The following is a 25045-nucleotide window of genomic DNA, read 5'->3' as shown; positions in this document are numbered from 1 at the left end:
GAGTCCCAGCTCTTTTCCTGCACTATGGGAGAGACGTCAGCGTCATGACGTCTCTCCCATCATCACCCTTTACCAGTGCTAGGACAACACACCACCCTGTACAACTCAGGGGACAAGACAGCAAGTAATTCAGGTAATCGGTAGCCCGTCTGGAATCTGCTAACAGATGCAGCAGAGCGATTATCGGAGCTGGGTAACTGGAGCTTAAATCCTCAAAGAGAAGCTTAGGTCCAGCACCCAGTTCCCAACAACTGGAATGAGCACTGTAGCAGAAACTCAGCATGACCCCCAACACTCTAGAAGAGGCCCCACATAGCAACAACCACCATTGATAGAGGTAGCAATGGTATAGTCAGTAGTGAGTACAGAAGTAAGACAGGAGCTCCAATTCTGAGTATAATCAGTGTAATGCAGGACAGAAGTAAACTGAAGTACAGTGAGGATAAAGTCCACTTGAACCTGCAATGAGCAGGAGAGATGTACTCAGGGGACTTGCTAGTAGATGAGGTCACTGTGGCAGAAGACTTGGCACTGGAAGCACTAGGAATGTCTTTGTAATGTCCAGGAGACTTCAGATTACCACAGTCTGGTATCATAGGATAACTCACAGACTTGGATGATAGATGAACCGGGTAAAACCCGGAGGTTGGAGATGTGAAACCAAAATGGAACCAGAGGCTTGAACCAGACTGGGCCGGAGGTAACAACTGAGCGGCTGGAGTGGAACTGGAAGCTTGAATCAAACTAGGACCGGAGAAAGCAGCAGCTAGCTGGAGCGGGACCACAGGCTTGAACCGGAGTGGGACCAGTCAGAGTAACAGTAGTTGAGCCGGACTGGGACCGGTGCTTGAACACAGGCTGGTAGGTGCAGGCTGGCACCAGCATACAGCGCAGTACTGCAGAGTGGATGAAGTAGACTCAGAGAGAGCAGCTTGCAAGACTCCAGTAGCGCAGGATCAGGCAGTGGATCAGAGGTAGCACTTACTAGTGAGTGAGATCACTGGAAGGTAAAGAAGCACATTGTCAGGGATAGGATGAGGTGGTTATGTGAGCACAGGAGACAGATAGAGACTGGATACTGGTGCTCACCTGATCAGAGACAACATGGCTGTGCTCATGAACCTCAGGGAGTGGATTGATAGCACACTGGGACAGAATGGCTCACCTTGGTAAAGCACCGCCGGACAGGGTAAGAGTGACCACAAGAGCCAGAGGTGAGTGACCAGGACGTCTCTGGCTGATGGTAACACCCTTGTTCTTCATGGGCCCCTGCCACCAGCTGTTAAACATCTGGCTTGGGCTGCCTATGGTCCTCCTTTGTCTCAGCATAGCAGAGCCCAGTATACAGAGCAGCTGCTACCTGGACTGTGGCGAAGATGACATATATGTAGGGTCCCAGCGAGTTCTGGGGAAAGAATAGTAATAATGAGAGAGGGGCTATGCTCTACACTACATGCATCACTTACCCATATGTACATTTGTTAATACATTTATATACAATAAAGCTATTTTATAACTAATATCACTTCTCCCATTTTATTCCTAATGTATTACCCTGGACAGCAGATTCACACAGCTGTAACCATGGTAACAGGTGACTATATAGCATGGAAAAGCCGGCATGTAAAGGTCTATCAGTAGGAGGACTCACTGTCAGAGACCTGAGTGTCTGACTCTTCATAGAACAAACACATCTGTGACACAGGCTCACTTATACCCCTTTTCCACCAAACAAATAACCTGGGTTACTGCTGAGGCAACCTGGGACAACGTTTGGTGTAAACCGGTCTAAGAATATTAATCTGGGCTGAGTTACCCCGGAATCCGACCCGGGTAATGGTGCGGTGGGAATGACATGACCCAGGTCACGAGGACCCGGGTCATGCCTCAAACGAGGCTTGCTTCAGTCACGCTTGGTAATGACATCATCTCCAAGTATCCACTGTAATGCCGAAAGACCTGGGTCCATTGTGAAAGGATTGATCTGGGAATAACCCAGGTCCAGCCGCCGGTGTGAAAGGGGTAAAACCCAGCTCCGACCAGTGCTCAGTGTCCCGGGTTGAAGCTGGGTGTTTGGTGGAAAGGGGTATTACTTACCATGAGGCTTTGGAAGCTGATGACTATAATGAACTTCATGAGCCAAGTCCAGCTGCTGGTCACCGCCATGGCCATAGGGCGTACGGCTGGGATGAATAGTTCTGCTGCTATGTACGATGATATGGGTCCTGGTCCTATTTGATAGGCGAATACCATAAGGTACAATGCCACTAGGAGCAGGTATTTCATCCAGCTTAGACTTGGCTGTGAGAGAAACAAAATCATTAAAATAAGTTATAATAAATACTCACTGTGTATCTTCATCTATTAATGATTTATTATTTAAACAATATTTGCATTTAATGCTTCAAATTTTACTATTGCCATAATCTTTTTTAGCAGGGGGGAGCAACATTTATAGTTATGCCACTGAATCATGTCACGGCCCTTGTCACATGCAGCTCTGTCCTTACAGCAATATGTGATGTGTTCTCCTCTATGACTCACCAATGTGGCCCCTGATACCACCAGCAGGATATTACAGGCAGCCAGGGCAACCTGCCCGATCATGAGCAGGATCTTCCTTCCCGCCTTCTTCACCAGAAGAGCCTAAATAAAGATAACAGATATGTTTTGCATGTTCTGAGGAAATGTCCTTCTTGATGATGAAATACTGGTCACCCCAAGGTTATCTCTGTACCACAATCTGGCCCTGATCTGATTTGTGTCATTCTAGTTTCCCCATGTATACAGCAAAAACAGAATCATGCCAACAGCTGGAGAGAGAGAAGGACATGCATGTTCTACTGCTGGAAACATGGTCCCCTGTACCTGGAGCCCCCTTTAGTACTCTGTACCAGCACGTGGCCCCCTTTAACACTCTGTACCAGCCTGTGGCCCCTGTGAGCACTCTTTAGCACAGGAACATGGGAAGAGAAGAGATGTACAAGTGTAGGTCAAATTCAGTCAGGGTGTATACATGTGTTTGAGGCTAAATCAGAGGTGGGCCTATCTGCAGGTATCGGTGTTGTCCAGGGATAGTAACAATCTGTTAATAAAATCCCACAGTAAAGGGTCTATTTAATTTATGACACCAGGGGCGTATTTATAATGGGTGCAGGGTGTGCGGTGCACCTTGTCCGCACCGCACACCCTGCCACAATACTTTTTTTTTGTTATATTTACCTCTCCGATTTCCCGCAGAGTAGCGCTACAGAAAACACCTGTAAAATGGCCGCCGTGGCCATTGTCACAGTGTTTTGCGCATGCGCAGTAGGAAGTCACACTCTAGTGCCCGGAGTCTACCGCTGCTGTCAGTTCGCTGATGGCAGCCAGGGAGAGAGGAGGGGGCCCCAGATGAGGAATGAACAGGGCCTCCTCCTCTCTTAATACGCCTCTGTATGACCTCAGGACATGACCCCTGTGTGCCTATATAGAAGGATCAGGAGAACTGGTGCCCCAGCACTTACACATAAGATGATAGCAATGATATTGATGAGACCCAATGACAGTGCGATCTCCTGGGCATGAGGGAGGCCAGCGCTGTGCAGCATCTTAGTGGAGTAGTAATTAATCTGAAAGAACAAGATGATAAATAAAAGGATTAGGGGTACATGAAGACATCTATCATTACATTGTTTCTGTTACCTGGTCATTGAGGAGACTTGTGGAATATACATATAAAGGTGGTTTATGGACCTGATAATATACAGGCTGGTACCATTTCATTCCATGCATATTCTCCTAATTGTTCACGTATCACACAGCAACAGGCACGGCCACGTTCTATATATTACCTGCTGCTGGGGACACTCTGCGCCATCACCTGCAGGGTTACGGGGCTGTATATAATGTTATCGCACCTCTACTGCTGCTGCCACTTAGACATGTGCATCAGTCACACTGGGAGAAATTAGGCACCTGGCATCACAAACATCATATTCACTATGGTCCCCAAACCTGGAAATAACCCATAGGGCCTGACTCTGCGTCACACGCAAATGTGCACGCAGCAGCGTCTATTGGTGGTCGTCTTTCTGCCACTTTATGCAAATGCCGCTACAAACGCCTTCCCTTGTGTACACCCGTGCACTTTTAGCACACGGGACTTGCCGCTGCCTGCAGTCCGCAGGCTATTACATATACCCGTAAAACTTTACTCAGCTGCACTTTTGGGCTAACACATCATGAAGGTTCCGTGATAGAGCCCAGAGCCAGGAGTTTGGGGGTAAAAAAGCAAGACTGGGGTAATTTGCAGAAAGCCTTCCCCACCATCAGGTGGCTGTTGGTGCTCAGTGGTAAAAATCTGTGGGTAACTATGCCAAGCGATGCCCCCCCTCCTCTACCGTGCTCCAGCAAGTGCCATCCTGACCAGCCGTTACAGCCCAGGTTCCTGTTACCCCCATAATGATGACATATCCCATTTCTTTATCTATTCCTCAACGTCACTATAGCAATTCTCCTAGGGAAGCACTTACTCCACTACAGCCAGATAACTGTGTGCAGGCAGTGATGATGAAGGCCCTGGACACTGGCTTCTTGTACTGGGTGAACAGCTGGCACAAGGTCACGTCTTGTTTCCTCATTATCTGGGTCACCTCATTCCACAGATCTTCTACCTCCTCCCAGACGTCTGATGTCCCCCGGAGTCTCTGCAGCCCTGAGAGACAAGAACAGCTTCTGGTCACTGTGTCACAATGTTCCGGTACATAGGTTATCACACTAATAGCTGTATTACACCGACTGGCATGATGCACCACTACATAGCAATGTTCCACACACATATGTGTCATTGTACTATTATACACATTACATACAGTATCTCTCTGACCCCCTGCATAGTTATCTCACATGCTGCATAGCTGGAGGCTGTGGTTACTACAGTATATATAGATGCAGACCGTCCCACATAGTGGGGTGCAGGTATGTAATATGGAGGAGAACATAGGAATCCTACTGACTTCCACCCTTTGTCACTATCACACCACACAGCTATATGTCCCCGTATCACCCTATATGGACATATTTACTGACTAGTATCTTCTGTATTACCCAGTACTGCTTCTTCTTCTCTCCTGCAGTTGATGAATAGATAACGGGGGCTCTCAGGACACAGGGGCAGGGTCACAATCTGCACAAGGCCAGGAACTGCTGACATGCTGAGCATTAAAGGCCACCATTTATCTGTGCCCAAAACGCTTTCCAGACTTGTCACCTGCACGAGAAAGGAGAGTTCTCAGCCAATCAGACAACAAGGAACATAACACAAGATATGTGATGATCAGGAGATAATTATACATTGCATACAAAGATCAGTACAGAATGACAAACGTTCTTAGATGAGGTTCTACCGTTATGTACATGATGTCAGTACTTCCATTATATCACACCAGACGTGTACACAGACTACACAGTGTGACATAAAGTATCTTCCTCAGTTATTATAGAAGGTGCATTACCTGCCCAATGCAGATGCCAATGGTGAAGGCCAATGGATGGATAGTGGAGAAGGCCGCTCGGAGGTTAGTGGGTGACAACTCCTGAATGTATAGAGGTGTCAGGGTCATTGTTAGGCCACAGAAGAGGCCCATTAAGAAGCGACCCAGAATGAGCATCTCAATGGAGTTTGCTGCTTTGCAGGATCCCATCAGCAGCGCAGACGTCAGTGAGAACACGTTGGTGACCACAATGGACGTCCGTCTAAATGCAGCCAGGAAAGAAAGATTATAAGGAGAAATGAGGAGAGGCCGCTGCACCAGAAATAAGTTATTCCCTCACATTTCCATATATACTACACGATTTACATATGTACTATATATAGGGCACTCACTGTGCACCAGACAGCATTGTATAAGGTCACACAGACAGCACTGAGTAACATCACACAGACAACACTGAGTAACATCACACAGACAGCACTGAGTAACATCACACAGACAGCACTGAGTAACATCACATAGACAGCACCGAGTAACATCACACAGACAGCACTGAGTAACATCACACAAACAGCACTGAGTAACATCACGCAGACAGGACGGAGTAACGTCACACAGACAGCACTGAGTAACGTCACACAGACAGCACTGAGTAACATCACACAGACAGCACTGAGTAACCTCACACGGACAGCACTGAGTAACATCACACAGACAGCACTGAGTAACATCACACAGACAGCACTGAGTAAACTTACACGGACAGCATTGTTTAAGATCACACAGACAGCGTTGTATAAGATCACACAGACAGCGCTGAGTAACATCACACAGACAGCATTGTTTAAGATCACACAGACAGCACTGAGTTGTATAAGATCACACAGACAGCACTGAGTACCATCACACAGACAGCATTGTATAAGATGACACAGATAGCACTGAGTAACATCACACTGACAGCACTGAGTGGTTTGTTCATCATCGATAAATGGCCAGGTAAGCATGCGGAAATGCTAGTTTTTGCATATTTTAGTTACAAGGCCATTCATTATCAGGGGTCCAATAGGACCACCTGATATTCAGCAAACTCTGAGTTTGCTCGTGAGAGCAAGCAACATTTTCACATGGCGCTTGTTCTCAGATTCTTGGGATGCAAAGTGGGATCCAAGCGGATCCCTCTGCCACCTTCTCTAGGGACACCCCGGTGGCTGTGCCAATGCATGATTTTGGGTCACGCATGTGTGGCCGCACCAACAGGGAGGAAGTAATACAGCTACTTCTGTAGCTTCGATACTAACCGAAGAGCAGCTGTCTCTGCATCGGAGCAATGATAAATTGCTCCGGTGTCGAGTTTCTCCCGCCGCGAGTTCAAAACTTAATCATTGTGGGCCATACAGCTTCCGATGATGAATAGGCCCCTCAGTGAGGTCACACAGAGAGCACTGAGTAAGATCCTGATAATCTAAAATATTAATGACTTAAAAGAGAATAGAACTTACCTCCCATATTTATTTGCCATCCGAGAAGCAAAGTGAGCTGATATAAAGGCCCCAAAGTATAAAATGCTGACCGTCATGGACCACAGTATAGTCAGGGTTTGCGGTGAAATATGTTTCCCATAACGCGTCCAGCATGAGCCAATAAAGAATTGCTCAAATAGCTGGGGAGAAAGAGTCTATTATTCTGAGGAACTAAACAGCAATACATGCACATATCCCATTTATTACAGCTTGGTATCAATTCTATGTGGATCCTCCCAACTACCTAGTAACAGATAGCACCCAATGTGCCCAGCAGACAGAGGGAACATGTCTGTCTATGGCAAAGGTTCTCCTGTGTGAGATTAGAGACTAGAGAGCCAGGAAGGATCCAATAGTAACAGTTACAATGAAAAGTTATTTATATTAATTGTTCCAATCGGGGTTTTCCCTCTTTTTCTACTTTGATAGAAGAATTATTTTTGGATTTTGTAAATTCATGCCGGCTTTTACCTGTGTAACTGCAGTAACATCGATACTGTTCCCAGGAGCTGGCATCCCCTACTCATCTATACTACTATTTTAGTAACTAGTATTTTAGGTTATTAACAAATTATGTAATGTACTAATCATTCACATCTGATCGTAGAGGGGTATAATCCACCCTGTGCAGAGAAACCATCGATGGTTTTACCCACCGTAGGTCATCCCTGCTTTATTACTAGCGGGCAGCGGACCAATAAGAGGTGGAACGGGGATTTGTGCATTGTATCTGGGGGCGGAGCTAGATTCCATGTCCCGGCACAAAGCAGAAAGAAAAAGCCCATTGGGGCTCTAAGCCATTAATGGTGAAGAACCATTGGTTCTTTTTCATCGATGGCAAAATCATCTACAAATGGTGGTTAACCATCAATGGTTGATGGCCATCCCTATCCTAAGGATGTTTTAAACATGTCTGCTGCAGCTCTACAGGCTGCACGGTGCCATTCCAGGCCACAAGCAGGTACTGTGGATCATGATATTGCTGCCCCCATGTCCTGCACTCTGGGCGATGGCACTGATCGCACACCCCTAGTTATGGCCTTGCTGATACCTACCCACAATCTTCTTAACCCACATATAATAATCATTTGTACACATGAACCCCATATGATTTTCTACATATTAAATCTTCCATCTCCTGGCTCCAATTACATTTACCATAATTCCTGCTGAAAATGATAACACAAGAAAAGCAGAAAGAACCAGTGATTGTGCTGTTTTCTCACCGAATGTGGGGAGTTGAGGTTTCCTGAGTGGTATCCAACCTGCAACGATCCCAACACTGCACAGACCACGGAACTGACCAGCATCCACGTGACTCTATGCTGAGGAGGAAAAGGACAATCGTCACAGCAGCCATGACAGGAGATATTACACAGGGAGAAAATCTGGTGCAACTATTCTACATTCATTGTATTTAGCAGCAATAATGCAAAAAGATAAAATGGGTGTCCTGATGCCGCCATTTTGGAATGCTACACTGGGAATTTTCATGAAATAATAATAAATTGGAGATGAACTACAAGCATTAATCTAACCCTTTATATATTGTGACTCATACAGAGAAAGCAGCTAAGGAAGGAAACCTCAAATACAACTATTACACTGATATTAGTGGAAATCTGCATGGTGCCCCCCTTCCCACATGGGCACCGGGAGAGAGGGGGAGTGGGTACTAATTACCAGTGTGCTGTCTATTATTTCCCGATGGGGAGTGTGACCACACCTCCTGGATTTGGCCACTCCCCTTTCTGTACCCAGGCCCTGTGGCTGTCTCAGTGGCCCTGTCCCTACATTCATATATATGGGCCCTGGCTAGTATTACTGTTACACATCCTATTGGGTCTCCATAAGTCCTACTTCTATCTGGCTGCTGAGAGTGGGAGGTGACTAACACATTGCAGAACACAGGTACCTGTAAGCCTGGAGATTTCTCCTCCATCTCTCCGGGTAATTAGTGTCTCCTCCGCTCTTCTCCCTGTTACACAATGGAAATTTGTAGTCACATAAAGTCATCAGTTGTTACACTCAGAGCAAAGCTGCTTTACTGACATTTCCTACAGTGATCAGATGTCTGGCTAGCATGAGAGAAACGCTATGAGGGACATCACAGTAGGAGACACAATGACTAGGAAATCTACCAGTATAAAAAGAAGAATGGAAGCTGGACTGTGCCGTCCTTAGTGATATTTGGAATTATAGATATAAGTTCTCATCAGCATAATAACGTGGGTGACATTGATCAATAAATATTATGTCAGGTTCTTCTACTCTAATATAGAAGGATCACAAGTATATCTTCTACAAAAGGATAAAAAGCTCCATCTGTCCTTATAGAATCGGTATGAAATACCGCCGGCTGCACAGTTTGATTCCCGGCAGCGGCAGCCCGACACTGGAACAGATCCCGGCAGCGGCAGGCTGACAGCACTGGAAATCCCGATCATCCCTAGGTAAGTATTAACTAACCTAACCTACCCCTCTAACTCTAACCCTCCTTAGGGGTGCCTAACCCTAACCTCCCCCCCAAGTGCCTAACCCTAATCCCCCCTCTAAGTTCCTAAACCTAACCCCCCCTTCCCCGCTGCCTAAATCTTAGTCCCCCAGGGGGGTGCCTAACCCTAACCTCCCCCTGGGGGTGCCTACCCTAACCCTCCCTCCCCCTAGCTTAACCCTAACCTCCCAGGGGGGGTGCCTAACCCTAAGGCCCCCTCGGGAGCGCTAAACCCTAACCTCCCCCCCCCCCCCCTTCCCCGTGGCTGTCCGCTCGTGGCGCCCGGCATCCCTTCGATCGGGATGCTGGGCGCCAGTCTACATCTAGACGCCGGGCATTTCACCTCGCCGGGATATGACAGTCGGGAAGCCGGCTGTCGGTATAAGGTCAGCCGGCTTCCCGACTGCATCCCGTCCTTACATATTGCAATAAATACAATGAATCACAACCTGAACAGACAATGACATCGCTGTGTGTCTCTGGGCCTCTCTGGACCCTGCACTGAGCAGTATCCTCTCTCTCCCTGCATGAAATGCCGCCGCTATACAGCAGCCAGCCGTAGTGGCCAGGTAAGAAGTGTTCCGGGGTAAGGGGGGGATCACACTGATTGCCCCACCTGGATCCGCCCTGAGGGTAGCCGTATGCAAATGAGCATCAGATAGATTGTGTTACTGGTATAAAGGCCCCAGGGAACGTTTTTACTGAGCAGCCGCATCTAAGCGCATCTAAGCGTAATTCTGTCTCTGAGGAACTTGGCGCACTACAATCGCCATCATTACAACGTCACTGGATATAATATGCTTTAGGCCTTGTATACTGCTCTTCCATAAATATTCACTTAATACATGGTAAGGATCACATACAACAAGCAGATAAATGGGATTATATTGCGCTGTTAGTCATTACTGAGAAGTAGGAGAACTTCCAGGGACAAAATGTTCTGTGACAATCCCTTAAATGTCGGGACTGTCCCTGGAAATTAGGGACAGTTGGAAACAATACAGACACCAAGTGCATTGCTCGGCCACAATCTGATGGATGCTGGCACTGCCCATATTCCATGCTGTATATGTACAAGTGCACCTAATGACACCAATGTATTTGTCTGTATCGGTGACAGATGATCTTTAAATAACTAAATTCTTCCAAGGTTACCACATACAGAGAGATTTATATAAGAGCTGGTGACAGATGAAATAATGACGGATTGGTTATATCAGGAAACGTAACATGACAATGTCTCAGGCTATAACCAAGACCCGTCCTCCCCTCCCCCCCTCAGGTACCACTCACCTTACTGAGCGCAGCAGCGATGCTGGATGTTGAGCTGATGCTGCCTGGATCAGTTTCTGCACCGGAGGAAATAAAATGTCGCCTTTTCCTTCTATATAATAATAGAGGACAAAGCTAAACGCCAAAAATAACGAATCTGGTGAGAGACAAATTAATGCCTCTAAACAGTCTGAGCAACTAGATCACCAGTGACTCTGGGTAATGTCAGACAATGTCTATGTTACAGCCAGAGCCACTGTGATGTCATGCACATGACATCACAGGCCCTCACCTAAACAGGGCTCCTGTCTCCTGTATAGAGAAGGGAAATATACAGAGCTTATAGGAGTGGCTTGGTTTGGGTTTATATCTCCATATGATTTATATAATACATGTAAGAATAATTATACTCTGCAGAGAACCTCATGTCTTATATCCGTGCTTATTGCTGGGGGGACGCCCATCACAGCGACCGTTACGTTTAAAAATTATAATTTCATAGATTTCCAGCTGAAAAATGGGTTCAAATGAGGCCACACCCCCTATCTGACCCTACCATGAGGAGGCACAGTACATTTATTATGTGGACAATTGTTATTAAACTTCCCATAACCAGATGCATGTCTTCCCACTCCCAGTGTAGAGCAAACCAGTAACCATAACAATATTGAAATAACGACACTGAGACTTGCTTAAGGGGAAAGAAGGTCAGCTTTTATTTATTTTCATATTTAAAACTATAAATGGCTATTTAAACTAGCAGATACTAAAAAATGCTAACAATGCTAAATGACTAAGAAGAGGAAAGGACAGATAAAGAATGATGGCACCGAAAGAACGGGCCCACAATGCAAGATCCACCAACTGCCACTCCATACTTGACCCGTACCAAAATGGGAGGCGGCCAGCCAGCCCATTACCGCACCCAAGGTATCCACCTCCCGCCCCAATGACACAACGTGAGCTCACATGGAGCGATGGTACCGCTGACCCCAGTAGGGAAGAATCAGCCTAAGCCATGTATTGGGGAGGGAGAGCACCTGAAGCTCCATAGACAGATGGCGACTGCAACCGTTCTTTCCCACCAAACGCCAAAGCTGACACCACTAAGAAATCAAAAATACAGGGAGGGTGGGCAGAGAACAAACCAAAGGAAGATGACCTAAAATGGCTGCTAGAACAATCTCCTTGAAATGTCCCTGAAACCCCACCCCCTAGTATCCTTCCTATAGGCTGACCCAACTCACCCTATCCCCTATAACTGCCTAGTAACAAAAACGTAACCCTCTATAGCCCGTAGTCAGACATACTGGCTCGGGTGTTTAATTTAACTTCTTGCATATGAAATGCACTCTGTCTTAATTATTGAATAAAATGGGAAAAACCTTAGTAATTATTTTATAGTAGCAATAATTACATTAATAAGCCAATATTAATTTATTAATTATATGAATATAATTGGTGTAGCATTACTGCCTCACAGCCATGGGCGTAACTACCATAGGTGCAAGGGGTGCAGCTGATATGGAGCCCAGAGCTGAGGGGGGCCCATCTTTTTTGTCAAAGTTACATGTGTTATATATTTTATCATCATTGGGTGGTACCTAGGGGCCATTACAAACATTTGCTATGGGGCTTTCAAATACCTAGCTACGCCCCTGCTCACAGCACTAATAGGGTTCTATTCCCACCACGGTCCTAACTATGTGGAGTTTGTATATTCTCCCTGTGCTTGCATAGGTTTCCTCTGACAATGCAAAAATAAACTGGTAGGTTAATTGCCTTCTGACAAAAATTAACCCTATTGTGCAAACCGAAACATCCCTGTATGGATTGAAAAAGTCCTGGTGAGTGCACTCTTTTTGATATTATTTCAATATATTTATGGAGTCCCCGTGGGGCGAACACTGAGGAGCACCCCAGCCGCACTTATGTGTGAGTGCTGACCCTCCTAAGCAGACATATATATATCAGGGGCGTTTCTAGTGAGGAGGGGGCCCGTGTGCAGTCTCCGTCAAAGGCCCCCTCCTCTCCGTTCGGCAGCCGGCAGTGCTCTGAGCTGTGTGCGGCCAGCGCCGGAGTTATAGACTCTGGGCACTAGAGTGTGCCCAGAGTCTATAGCATGCACAGGGCACCTGTAAAATGGCCGTGGTGGCCATTTTCTCTGTACTGCGCATGCACAAACGATGGGAAAATGGCCGCTGCGGCCATTTTCCAGATGTTTTTACAGCGCTGGACCCCCGCGCTGACGTAGGACTCTGGAGAGGTAAGTATATAATGGGTGCAGGGTGTGCAGTGTGGGGCCCCCTGGACCCAGGGGACCGTGTGCCCCCACACTCTGCAACCATTATAGATACGCCCCTGATATATACAGTCGAGTCACATTATTATGACCACCAGAGTAACCGCCATGTACAGCCACGGATACAGGCTGGGAGTGTCTCAATAAGGTGCTGGTAGGTTGGCACAGGTATCTGGAGCCATGCTGACTGCAGTGCATCCCACAGCTGCTGGAGGGTGTGTGGTGGAGGATCTATAGAGCGAATACAATGATCGAGGTGGTCTCACAGATGCTCAACTGGGTTCAAGTCCATGGAATTAGGGGCCAGGGAAGTACTTGGAAGTCTTGGTCATGCTCGTCCAATCACTGTCAGACATTTCTAGCTGGATTGTCGCGTTGTCATGCTGGAAGATCCATCCGCCTCAGGGAAGACACTCAGCATGTATGGATGTACGTGCTCTGCAAGGATGGATTCATAACTAAATCGGTTGAGGGTGCCTTCCACATGGATGAGTGGGCCCAGAGAATGCCATGAAAACATTCCCCAGACCATAATGCTGCCACCACCAGCTTGTGTTCTACCAGCAATGGTTGCAGGGTGTGTGTTCTCTGACACGCTAATGTCCACCCGTTTGATGAAGCAGAAAGCACGACTCATTGGAGAAGGCAACCATTCACCAATCACTAGCGCTCCAATTTCAATACAGGAGCGTGTTTCAGAAATACGGTTCCCCTGGCCCGAAAGCCGATAATCATCCCTATTTGCAACTCGGATAAATCACCCCTTTTACTCATGACAGCATACAAGTGATATGTGTGCCGACGGCCTATCTTACACCTTATATACCCACCAAGCCAGCACAGAGGCATGTGCGTACTTCATTAGCTACGCACCGCCGACGTCAAATCATAATAGTGCAACTCGACTGTGTATATATATATATATATCTGTAGATCAGAGAATGTAGCACTCATTCATAACAGGCAAGGGGGTGCACGGTCCTAAACAAAACATAAACCACTAACATAAACATAAACCACTAGCCCCTGAGGAAAACTGACATTACAGTTGAAACGGACGTTGGGCTGTTGCAGTGCTGCTGCTTATCACTACAGTATGTGAATAAAGGAACAATTCTCCCTACTAAATGTGAGTGCTGGTTTTACACGTTGCTGCTTCAGGAATCAGGATCAGTGGCGGTTCTAGAGGCAGGCTAACAGGGCCGTCGCCCGGAGCGCACTATGGGAGGGACGTCATGATGTCATGACGTCTCTCCCATAGATATGTGGTGGAACCTCGGTCGGACCGCACAGCAGCGGACGCAGGAGCGGGGCTTAAGGTAAGTATTGTGTTTGTATTTTAATTGTTTTTTTGTTTTTTTTCAGCACCAGCACTGGGGCATGGCTACAGAGGGCATGGCTATAGGGGGGCATTACTACGGGCATTACTACTGGGGGCATGGCTATAGGGGGGCATTACTACTGGGGGCATGGCTATAAGGGGCATTACTACTGGGGCATTGCAATAAGGGGCATTACTACTGGGTCATGGCTATAGGGGGGCATTACTACTGGGGGCATGGCTATATGGGGGCATTACTACTGGGGGCATGGCTATAGGGGGCATTACTACTGGGGGCATGGCTATAGGGGGCATTACTACTGGGGGCATGGCGATAAGCGGCATTACTACTGGGGGCATGGCTACTGGGGGCATGACTATAGGGGGCATTACTACTGGGGGCATGGCTATAAGCGGCATTACTACTGGGGGCATGGCTACTGGGGGCATGGCTATAGGGGGCATTACTACTGGGGGCATGGCTATAGGGGACATTACTACTGAGGGAAATGGCTATAGGGGGTATTACTACTGGGGGCATGGCTACTGGGGGCATTACTACTGAGGGAAATGGCTATAGGAGGCATTACTACTGGGGGCATGGCTATAGGGGGCATTACTACTGAGGGAAATGGCTATAGGGGGCATTACTACTGGGGGCATGCTATAGGGGGACATTACTACTGGGGGCATTACAACAGGGGGCATTACTACTGGAGGCACATCTATAGGGGGGGCACTACTACATGGGACATTACCAATGGGGGCATTAACACTGTGGGCATTACCACTGTGGGCACTACTAAAGAATGCACTGCATGGGGGGCACCACTAATGACCCCATTGTGTAAGGGGCACTACTACTGTGAGCATTGTATTAGGGGAAATACTACTGTGGGCCTTGTGTATAAGGGGCACTAATTTTGGCATTGTGTAAAAGGGGCACCACTGTGTGTCATAACATGAATAAGGGACTTCTGTGTGGCGTAATTCGAATTGGGGATAATGTATTATAAAGGGAATTACTGTGTGTGGCACAATGTATTATACAGGACATTACTGCATGTGGTATAATGTATTATACAGGCCATTACTGTGTGTGGCATAATGTGTTATAAAGGGCATTACTGCGTGTGGCATAATGTGTTATAAAGGGCATTACTGCATGTGGCATAATGTGTTATACAGGGCATTACTACATGTGGCATAATGTGTTATAAAGGGCATTACTGTGTAAGACATACTGTGTAAGGTGCATTGCTGCACATGGCAATTATTCGCCACGAGGGGAGAGCTTGGGGGAAGCCCAGCACATTTGTAAGTGCTGGGCACGCCCCACAGTGTGATGAATTGGGGGTGTTCCGCAAGGACACTCCCCCTTTCCGGAAGCGCTCGTGCTTCCAGCACGCGCAGAGGAACAACATCTAATAAAAGTCATTTATTTGGGGGGGGGGTCGCAACTGGGAACTTTCGCCCTGAGCTCCACAATGTTTAGAACCGGCCCTGATAGGGATTGGGGTACCTTAGGTGCGCTAATATTCGCCTGTAGGAAGAATCTCCACTACAGGGTAGTTTTTATAACAAGTTTTTAAAATGTCAGATGATAAGTAACTCATACACCCTTTTTTTTTTTTAAAACATCACCCAAATGTAAAAGCGTTATGGCAACGAAGAATGTTAGACCTGAATATTTTATTCTTGGTATATCAACAGAGGTAAAATTGTTTACATAAAATACAATATAGATAAATACATGTGTAGCTTTATAACCTGCCCCAATACTGAAGAGATGATGTTATTCACCACCTGTACCCTTACGGGTGTGAGCTCTTAGGTGGACCTCTCATGTGATGGGTGCGGGCTATCAAATCGGTGACCCTACGCGTTTCGTACGTTTAAGGGACTTCTTCAGGGGTACAAAACTTCAAATAGAATTGGTCTGAATACACACTCAGTGATGTGGGAGTATTTTCCGTCCCTTCATCTGATGGGATTCTTAAATCGACTCTTAAAGGCCAGGCAATTATTTTAACCCTTCACCATGCAACGGTATATCAAATAGATTCTTTTATGACAATATTAAGTACGAGGACGTGTCCTATATTCCCAGAAGGTAGAAGAACCAGGTGAAGCTTTATCCAGTCTGAAGCTGTGTATGTCTCCCTCTGTTGGCAATGTACCTTGCGTGTAACATGTTATGAGAGAGATGGATGTGTTGGCACTGTAGAAACAGCGCGTAGTATCCAATTAGATACACAGAGTATATTGCAACAATAGTGGAGCTCAAAACAGACAGCAAGTGTATCAGAGTACACACACAGGTGGCAAATGCAAACATATGGAATACTTGTAACCAAAGACTCTGGGCTTTAGCCATTGTAGTGTATTCGATACAGTTCTGCATCATTTACACAGAGGGATCTGAAGGATTTCTCTCTGGTAACCAATGCTCTCACATGTGTGGTCTGATGACTGCACTGGCGCGTTTAGCAAGCCAGGTCTGTTCATAGTTATGGGCTCTTACCAGAACCTGTGTCCCTGCAAGAATTTCTACATAAATTGCCCCGATAAATAATTTCTTAGTGCCACAATAATAAATAGGTAAATAGGCCCCATAGTCTTCTTATGCCCCAGCCGTGTGATGCACCAGATGCCACAGATGCAGAGGAAGTGGGTGTGGGGTCGGGGATAGACATGCTGGAAGTTATGTGCTGTGCTGCTATACAGTGCCTGCACCTAGTCCGGGCAATGAGGGTAATACCTACTTTGTTCATCTCCTTTCCGGGAGAGGAGACGCAATTTGCTACTTTCCGGAGGTGGGGCTGGGCTCTGATGTCATTCGTGGGGCTGAGGAGAGGGGACGGTGCTAAATGACATGGTTTCTAATCATTTTAGCCCCAGCCCCCACCATATGGACCGGCGATTCCCATTTCTATCTCCCCCTTTCTGCTCACTTCACTAGGAAGTGGGAAGGGTGCAGGGGGGCTACCCGAAAGATTGGGAGCCTCCTAAAACTTCCGGTAGAGTAGGCATGTACGGTAATACATGACTATTACATTTTATAGGCTGTTTCTCGTGAATGTGTTAAATACATGCAGTCATACAACTATAACACAGCAAAATGACACACAGCCTGGGGCACCAAACCTTAATAATGTTATTAGTACTGTAAATACTTCACAATTACTTGTGAGCACATAACTCCTGGTATATAATTACCTGCATCTGCCCGGCACTGAGGGGAGAAGCTTTGCCATCAGTCCTGGGGCTCCTGGGTGTGGTCAGTCTCATTATCCGTAGTATCTGGCCTACTGTCTGGCAGAATGTTATCCAGAGGTGTCTCCACCAACCCTGGGTGCTGGGGGTTCCGGGATGGCTGGAGGGTGTGTGGTCAGTCTGTAATACAGGTACAGAGAGAAGGGGAGGGAGACAGCACAAATCAGCCATTATGGCCATACAATGAGAGCAATGTGAGAGGTGGCGGTTTAGCCTGCCGCTGTACACCGGGCCACTTCCGCCTCTGTATATCTCATACTGACCATGTCACAATGTCTCCCGATAAGAGCTGTCCTTTGCAATGCCCCTAGATAGAGGGACTTCTAAATTAACACCCAGAAGTCCATCTGGCGTCCTCCTGCAAACGCAGGGGGAGCGTCCCACATAGAAGCCCATAGACTTCTATTGGGTAATGCCACCTGAAATTTGGCGTTACCCACCTGGACCAAGCATCGGCATACATCACATTGCGGTGCTTTGTACACATGGAGAATGCTGTACAAGCCCCGAAAACTGAATTTTTGGGGGTTTTACCGCATTTTTCTCTTTAGTACATCCCGCCCTCTGAGTGTTATGTGTACTGGCATGTATGGGAAGTGGCATGTACCCATGGGCCCCTGGGTCCATGGGGGCCCACAGTGCATGTTCTTTAATACTTACCTCTTTGGAATCCCGCGTTAGCGGCTGCAGCGCTGCACAAATCACTGGGATAATGGCAATTTTCTCTGCGACTTGCACATGTGCAGTATTGGGAAAATGGCCTCTGCGCCATTTTCCTGGAGACATGCGCAGTAGACTCTGGCACAGAGCCACAGCCTATTGCCTTGTGCCGCCAGCTAGAGAGGAAGGGGCATGGAGGAAGACTGCACGTGGACCCCCTCCTTTCTTATTATGCCCTTATGTATACGGGTATTACAGGTATGAGGGACGGAGTGTAGCTGGGGCACACGGGGGTCATGAATACACCCAGAGTGGGTATTTATTTTTATTTTTTTTCAAATAAAATACAATGATTTATACCGCACACCATACTTGTCGAGAAGTCCGGGTTGGAGAAGCAGGTGGGAGGTGTTGGGGGCGGGGGCGGATGGATTGTGTCATTAAGCCCCGCCCCTTCGTGGCAATTTGCCACGAACAGTGCATATTTAAATAAGTGGATGGGGCCAAATTACGCGATTGTCATAGAATTGCGTCATTAGGTCACGCCCCCTCCTCGCTGACCCACTGGTCCGCATGAAAATTCTCCTTATTCTGCCCACTTCACTAGGAAGGGGGCAGAATGTGGGAGAAGTGCCTACCCTTCCGGAGGTGCAGGGGGGTTACCCGAAACATCGGGAGCCTCCCACGACTTCTGGGAGGGTAGGCATATATGGCGCACGCTGTGGAGGCACCTCCATACAGTGTGCAGCATTGTGACGCCTCCCAGTCACACCGCAAATCAAGACAAACAGCCTGATCCCGAAAGGAATCAGGACTAATTCAGATGGCCCACAAAGTTCTTGTCATCTCAGCCAGCTGTGTGTTGTGGTAGGACCATGGAACACTTAAGCTGGCCACACACATGGCGATTTTTTACCCGATTTGGACGATTTCGACGACTCGTGAGGGCAAATCGTGTAAAATATGGACAAATCATAAAGTTCTACTCCTGATCAGGATGCGCGTCCCCGCTCGTCGCACCTCGCATCTTCAGATCTGGCGTGCTGTAGGCCAGATTTGCCAATCTGGGACACGATTTGATCCAAATCGTTAGGTTTTTTTACTCACGATGTATCTCACGATTCATCGTACTTTGGGGAATTTGACTGACAGGACCCTGTACACGCCCAATCGCTATCTTGTGCAGCATCGTGGAGAGTGGAAAAGGAAAGTACGATAGAGCCTGCAGGATTACCGCAGTTTGGTGAGTATTGGTACTGTATTTTAATGCAACCCCACTGACCACCAATGTGTGCCAGCCACTTCTATATGCATGACCCAGCCACCGCCCGTTGGAATAAGCGGGCGGTGGCTGGGCCATGCATTAACCTCCCACTGCCCACCAATGTGTGCCACCCACCAACCCACCAATGTGTGCCACCCACCTACCTACCAATGTGTGCCAGCCATTTATAAATGCATGGCACAGCCACCGCCCGCCCAATCTGCGTACCATCTATATCAAAGAAAAGCGAAAAGTTGATGAATCCAAAAGTTCTGGGGCTTTCAGTGATGACGTGTACCACCCAACACTCAGGTACTATGACCTTATAAATTTTATAAGTGAACAAGAGCCACAACACCAGTCAGTGGTCCTGATGGCCAAGTGAGAGGGAGACCAGGAGGCTGCAGGTGATTGCACCATCTCAGGATTTGCTGGTAAGTAGAGACACAGGGCCTGATTCAGAACCGGACGCTATTTGCGGACGGTCGTTCTGAAAAAGGGGCCGGATATTTAAATTGAGCGCTCGCTCTTTGCGGTCTGTGGACGCCTCTATGTCTGAGCGAGTGTCCAAAAAATGCGCTCGCTATTTTGTAAAGACGCCCCTTTGCCGTTCGCATCATATGTCATCTCCTGTATTTAATAGATTAATCGGGAACATCGAAAGGCATCTGAACTGCTCGCAGTGCTTGTGGTAGGAGTTACTTCCCGCTATCACTGTGAGCAGTTCAGGCTAAAAGACACCCAACTGACGTGGTCGATGACGCTGCTTTATTAATTATGCACACCCATTAAACGCCGTTTTGACCGTCTGGCACGCCTGCGTTCGGATCTCCACTCCCCCGTTTTCAAGCACCTTCCCCTGTTACCACCCACAAACGCCTCATTCTGTCACTCAAATTAGCAGCCCCTCGCTGTTTAACGAGCGCACGATTTCCGACCGCAATGACTGGTTTGCGCATGCGCATTACGACCCATACGCATGCGCAGTTGTGCGAACATCGCTCAGAGCGAACGAGCGGCCGCTTACGAGCAGCTCTGAATCAGGCCCACAGTTCATAAGTTTTTTTGTTGCTCAATCACAGTTGTCCACTGTAGTCAGTTATCTCACTGATAGCCCTCCTGTCATGGTACCACACCTGGTCCTTTTGAATTAGGCCATATACTCCTCCCTCACTTCTTTGGCACGTGCTGTTGATGTTGTTGCATTTGTCGGTGCAGACACTGATGTAAACTGGGCAATCTCCTCCGGAGGTCCTACATCTTCTGGTCTAGCTGGGACTGGTCCTCGATGTGTAGTTTTCCTTTGCAGAAAGTTATGTAGCATACAGCACGCCAACATGACCCAATCTATCTTCTCCACACGTAGGTTAATGGTGGTGTGGAAAATGCGGAACCGGTTGCTGAGTATTCCAAACGCATTTTCCACAATGCGCCATGCCCGGGATAGACGATAGTTGTAGGTCCTCTTCTCTCTGGTCAGGCCCCTCTGTGGAAATGGCTTCATCACATGTTCATGTAATGCAAAAGCCTCGTCTGCAACGAAAACGTAATTTAGGCCGTGCTTTGTCTCGTCCAGTAATGGCAAGTGGAGGGTTTTGTTGGTGAGTTTCTGGTGGAAAGTAGTCTGTTTGAAGGACCCACCATCCGAAGCACGGCCATTCTTGCCGACATCCACAAACAAAAATTCATAGTTTGCATTCACCACTGCCATGAAAACGATGCTGAAAAAGCCTTTATGGTTGTAGTAATATGATTCGCTGTTGGCAGGTGGGTTGATGCGGATGTGTTTTCCATCGATGGCTCCTCCGCAGTTAGGGAAATTCCAACGTTTTTCAAATTCTTCAGTGATGCTCTTCCACGGTGTTAGGAAACTTCAAAAGTAGAAAAATAATTTTTTAGATAAACATAACTTTAATAATTTTGTTTATTTATTTTCCTATATAGACTCCCACCCAAGATCCTGATTTGTCCATGACGCTGGGCCTAACTTTGATTGGGGACAGCGAGGTGGAAAACTTCACCACAATGGCCACACCAAATGAAACAGGAGCATCATCCTCCTCGATTCCACCCCAAAAAAAAAAAGCAAAAACACACAGAACAGGAGGAGTTTTTCCTACAAAAAGCAGAAAGCATCCTTCAAAAAGTCCCTGATGCTATTGACGACTTTACTGCTCACATAAATAGCCAGATGAGAAAAATGGATGCGGTAAATTCCAAAAATTTCCATAGGCTCGTCTATGAGCTTTTCATTCGATCCCTCAGCAGTAATTTGCACGACTCCACCTATATTACTGACGCTATGCGTTATTCCCCTGCTCCAAATGCCTATGTCAGGCACCCCCCAGCCCAGTTGGAGATGACTCCCCCACCCAGCACCCCAACCACAAGCAGCACTGTTTACAATGCTATGCTGGAGTCAGAGGATTTGCCGCATTACTTTTAATGCTTTTTTTTTGCTTCTTCATCACTCCCAATAGGTGCACGCTGTATGCTATATAGTGGTGATGACACCAATTGGACAAGGTCACTAGACACATGGCACAAGTACACATTGCTGGAAGCCGGGGCCACAATGTGTACTTGTGCCATGTGTGTATTGGCCTGTTCGATCTGGTGTCTGACCCGCCATATAGCATACAGCAGGCTACCTATTTGTGTTCTTGCCACACAAATATTCATGGCTGCTATGCAGCACTGTTTTGTTAATGCAGCCTTATTGGCTGTCACAGTTATATAAAGAGTTAAATTGAAAAAAAAACAAAAAAAAACTTTTTTTCTTTCACAAGTGTAGTGTGTTTTTTTTCTTACCTTGCAATACTGGTACTGCAGCACTTTAACGATGGCCTTGCAGGTCTCTGGAATGATGACGCCCAAGGACTGAGGTGAGGTGAGTGTCCCAAACTTCTGGTCTTCAAATGACCTTCCTGTAGCCAGGTACCTCAGGGTAGCCACCAGCCTCTCTTCAGCAAGGATTGCCCTCCGCCACCTTGTATCTTGCCTCCGGATGTGGGAGGCCACCATAGTCAGCAACTCCTGGAATGTGGCGTCATCCATGCGCAGGTAGTTGCGGTAGTCGTCCGGGTTATTGTCCTTGATCTCCACCTGGAGGGACATGTGAGAGCGGGTATCCCTTTCCTGCAGCCACTCTTTGGTCCAGCATGTTCTCCTCCTTCGCTGGGCCCTCTCCTGGATCAACTGGACCCCAGCTTGGGCGACCAACACTTTATACTGATAGGGATGCATCAGCACAGAATTCAGGAACAGGATAGAATGCACACTCCCAGGTAGAAGACACTTTGTAAAAGGTAAGCCAAATGCAATGCAGAGCACAGTAGCAATGTACAGGGTTCAGCTGGTATAAAAAAAAGCCTCACTAGTGTCAGAGCAGAACGTGCACAGGGTTAAAATGGTGGCTGCTTTTTATACACCCTGGCTAGCCCCTCCCTTTGTGATTATTATTTACATTTCCCACCAATCATGAAGAGCCTCTTCTCTTGTTTTGGGAAAGTCAAGATGAAACTCACGATTCTTACGATCCGATGGATTGAGATTGGAAGTCAAATTGGCAGGTGTTTGGACCAAATCATGCTCACGTCTGCCGGGGAGCTCCCGTGGAGAGTTCACGCCAAATCGTACACGATGTCAGATCGTGAGCACATCTCTATGTCTGTGACCAGCTTTAAAGTCACTTGAAACCAAATTCTGCTGCGGAAACCTGCACAATATCATAACCAAACTTTGCTTACCTTTAGTTGACACTACTACACCCCTTATATTCAGAACAGGGGCGTGCGAGCGGTGCTGCCACACAAAGCGCAGAACCCTGTGGGCGGCACCGTATCTCACCCACAGTCACTACATCTGGCCAGAAACGCTGCTGCAGTGCCGCCCAAAGTGTTCTTAGGACGCTTGAGACGTTCACACCGCTGCCCTTACAGTCCCCCTGGGGCATCCTGAGGATGCTCCAGTCATTGATGTAACTCCCAGCGCTGGCCCCGCCCCTTCCACATGACATCATGCACTCAGGGGGCATGACCAGAACAGGGTGCAGGAAGTCCTGTTTTGGTGCTGATTAATAATGTATGTTTTGGGGGTTTTTTGGGGGGGGAAGAGGGGGGATTAGGGTGATTCACACATAATGTTATAGTGGATATTCACTATCTCCATTTCCTGGCCATGCAGCTTCTGTTACCTCCTCACAACCTTTCCAGCTAGTTTCATCATCCCAGTGACGCATTTGCTCTTCGTGTCTGCCTCAGTTATGCCACTTGGCATGAACTACTTTACATACTTTCATGTCTTTTCTTTATTTGCTTTTCTAATTAAAACTAGCCGGAGCAGAGAAAAGGAATTGCGTGTAGCCGTGGGCCTCCGGTTTCCGGCATTTGTACACTTGGTACACGCAGGTTTTCTTCCTCACCGCTAGAGGGCAGCACATTACTCCCATTTACCCACAGATAGCAACACAATTTATTTTAGCGAAAACTACAACGCACAAACAAGATGGCGCTATAACAATGCTCATGCTCGTCCTGCATCAGAGCTGCGCATAAAGATGACGCTTTGTGTGCTCAGACATAAATGCGGATCTCCGTCTGTATTCAGAATTTACCTGCATCTATGCAAATGCTTGTCCTCATTGCACCACCCCAGGGGTTAAAGTGTGGTGGAACAGGGCGGAACTGCGTTCCGTCACTTCTGTTTGGAGACGGAACCAGTTCTGCCTCCTCCGACCAACGTTAGCCCGGCGCCACAGGGAGGATCCATTTGCCAGGCGCCCGCTGAGATTTTGTTACCAGCGGTGGCCCGGCTCCCTCCCTGCAGCACCAGTGGCACCCGGAGGCTGGAGCTTGCTCTTACTACAGGGGGTATTACACAGGGGGCACTACTACTGGGGGCATTACACAGGGGGCATTACTACTGGGGGCATTGTGTATAAGGGGCACAAATGTGGGCATTGTGTAAAAGGGGCACTGCTGTGTGTTATACATGAATAAGGGACACTACTATGTAGTGCAATGTGAATCAGATGAATCAAGATTGTGCTACTATGTGGTGTAATTTGAATTGGGAATACTATTGTGTGCCCACGCCCCTTTCTTTTGAGACCACGCCCCTCATTTGGCGCGTGTCTACGGCACACGTTTGCCCTTTTTTTAGGAAAGCGCCAAGGGGGTGGGTCAATTCCACCACTTCTCTAGTACCACTTTAGCACTGTACCACCAGGCTTGCCTACCCTCCCGATTTGGCCGGGAGCCTCCCGATTTTCGGGTGCCGCTCCTGGCCCCCTGAAAAGGCAGGCAAGCCTACCGGCAGCCGGCAACCCTCCCGACCACCCCCCAGAATAAACTAAAAACCCGCGCAGCGGGGGGGGGCGGTGACGCGATTCGCGCTGAATCGCTTCATCATGGCCCCGCCCCCTGCTTCACAATGCCAAAAGTAATGGCATTGTGAAG

At 47.6% G+C, this 25045-nt stretch overlaps 1 protein-coding gene across 1 annotated transcript; it reads right to left on the bottom strand.

The window, feature by feature from the left end:
• Positions 1-412: 412 nt before the first annotated feature.
• Positions 413-18129, bottom strand: LOC148516595 (solute carrier family 2, facilitated glucose transporter member 1-like). The gene is made up of 12 exons (XM_088479814.1): positions 17606-18129; positions 8913-8975; positions 8224-8322; positions 6977-7137; positions 5496-5736; positions 5089-5251; positions 4515-4696; positions 3507-3611; positions 2545-2646; positions 2098-2301; positions 1166-1405; positions 413-1000 (listed from the first exon to the last, which is right to left on the bottom strand). The coding sequence occupies exons 2-11, from the start codon at positions 8937-8939 to the stop codon at positions 1283-1285; spliced, it is 1407 nt and encodes a 468-aa protein (XP_088335940.1). The 5' UTR covers positions 8940-8975; positions 17606-18129; the 3' UTR covers positions 413-1000; positions 1166-1282.
• Between the last annotated feature and the right edge of the window lie 6916 nt (positions 18130-25045).

The sequence above is a fragment of the Taudactylus pleione genome, unplaced genomic scaffold (genome assembly GCF_031769625.1).
Source record: "Taudactylus pleione unplaced genomic scaffold, aTauple2 ptg000245l, whole genome shotgun sequence".
NCBI classification, from domain to species: domain Eukaryota; kingdom Metazoa; phylum Chordata; class Amphibia; order Anura; family Myobatrachidae; genus Taudactylus; species Taudactylus pleione.
Note: the sequence above shows the minus strand (reverse complement) of the source record. Positions and strands in the feature narration are given on the sequence as shown.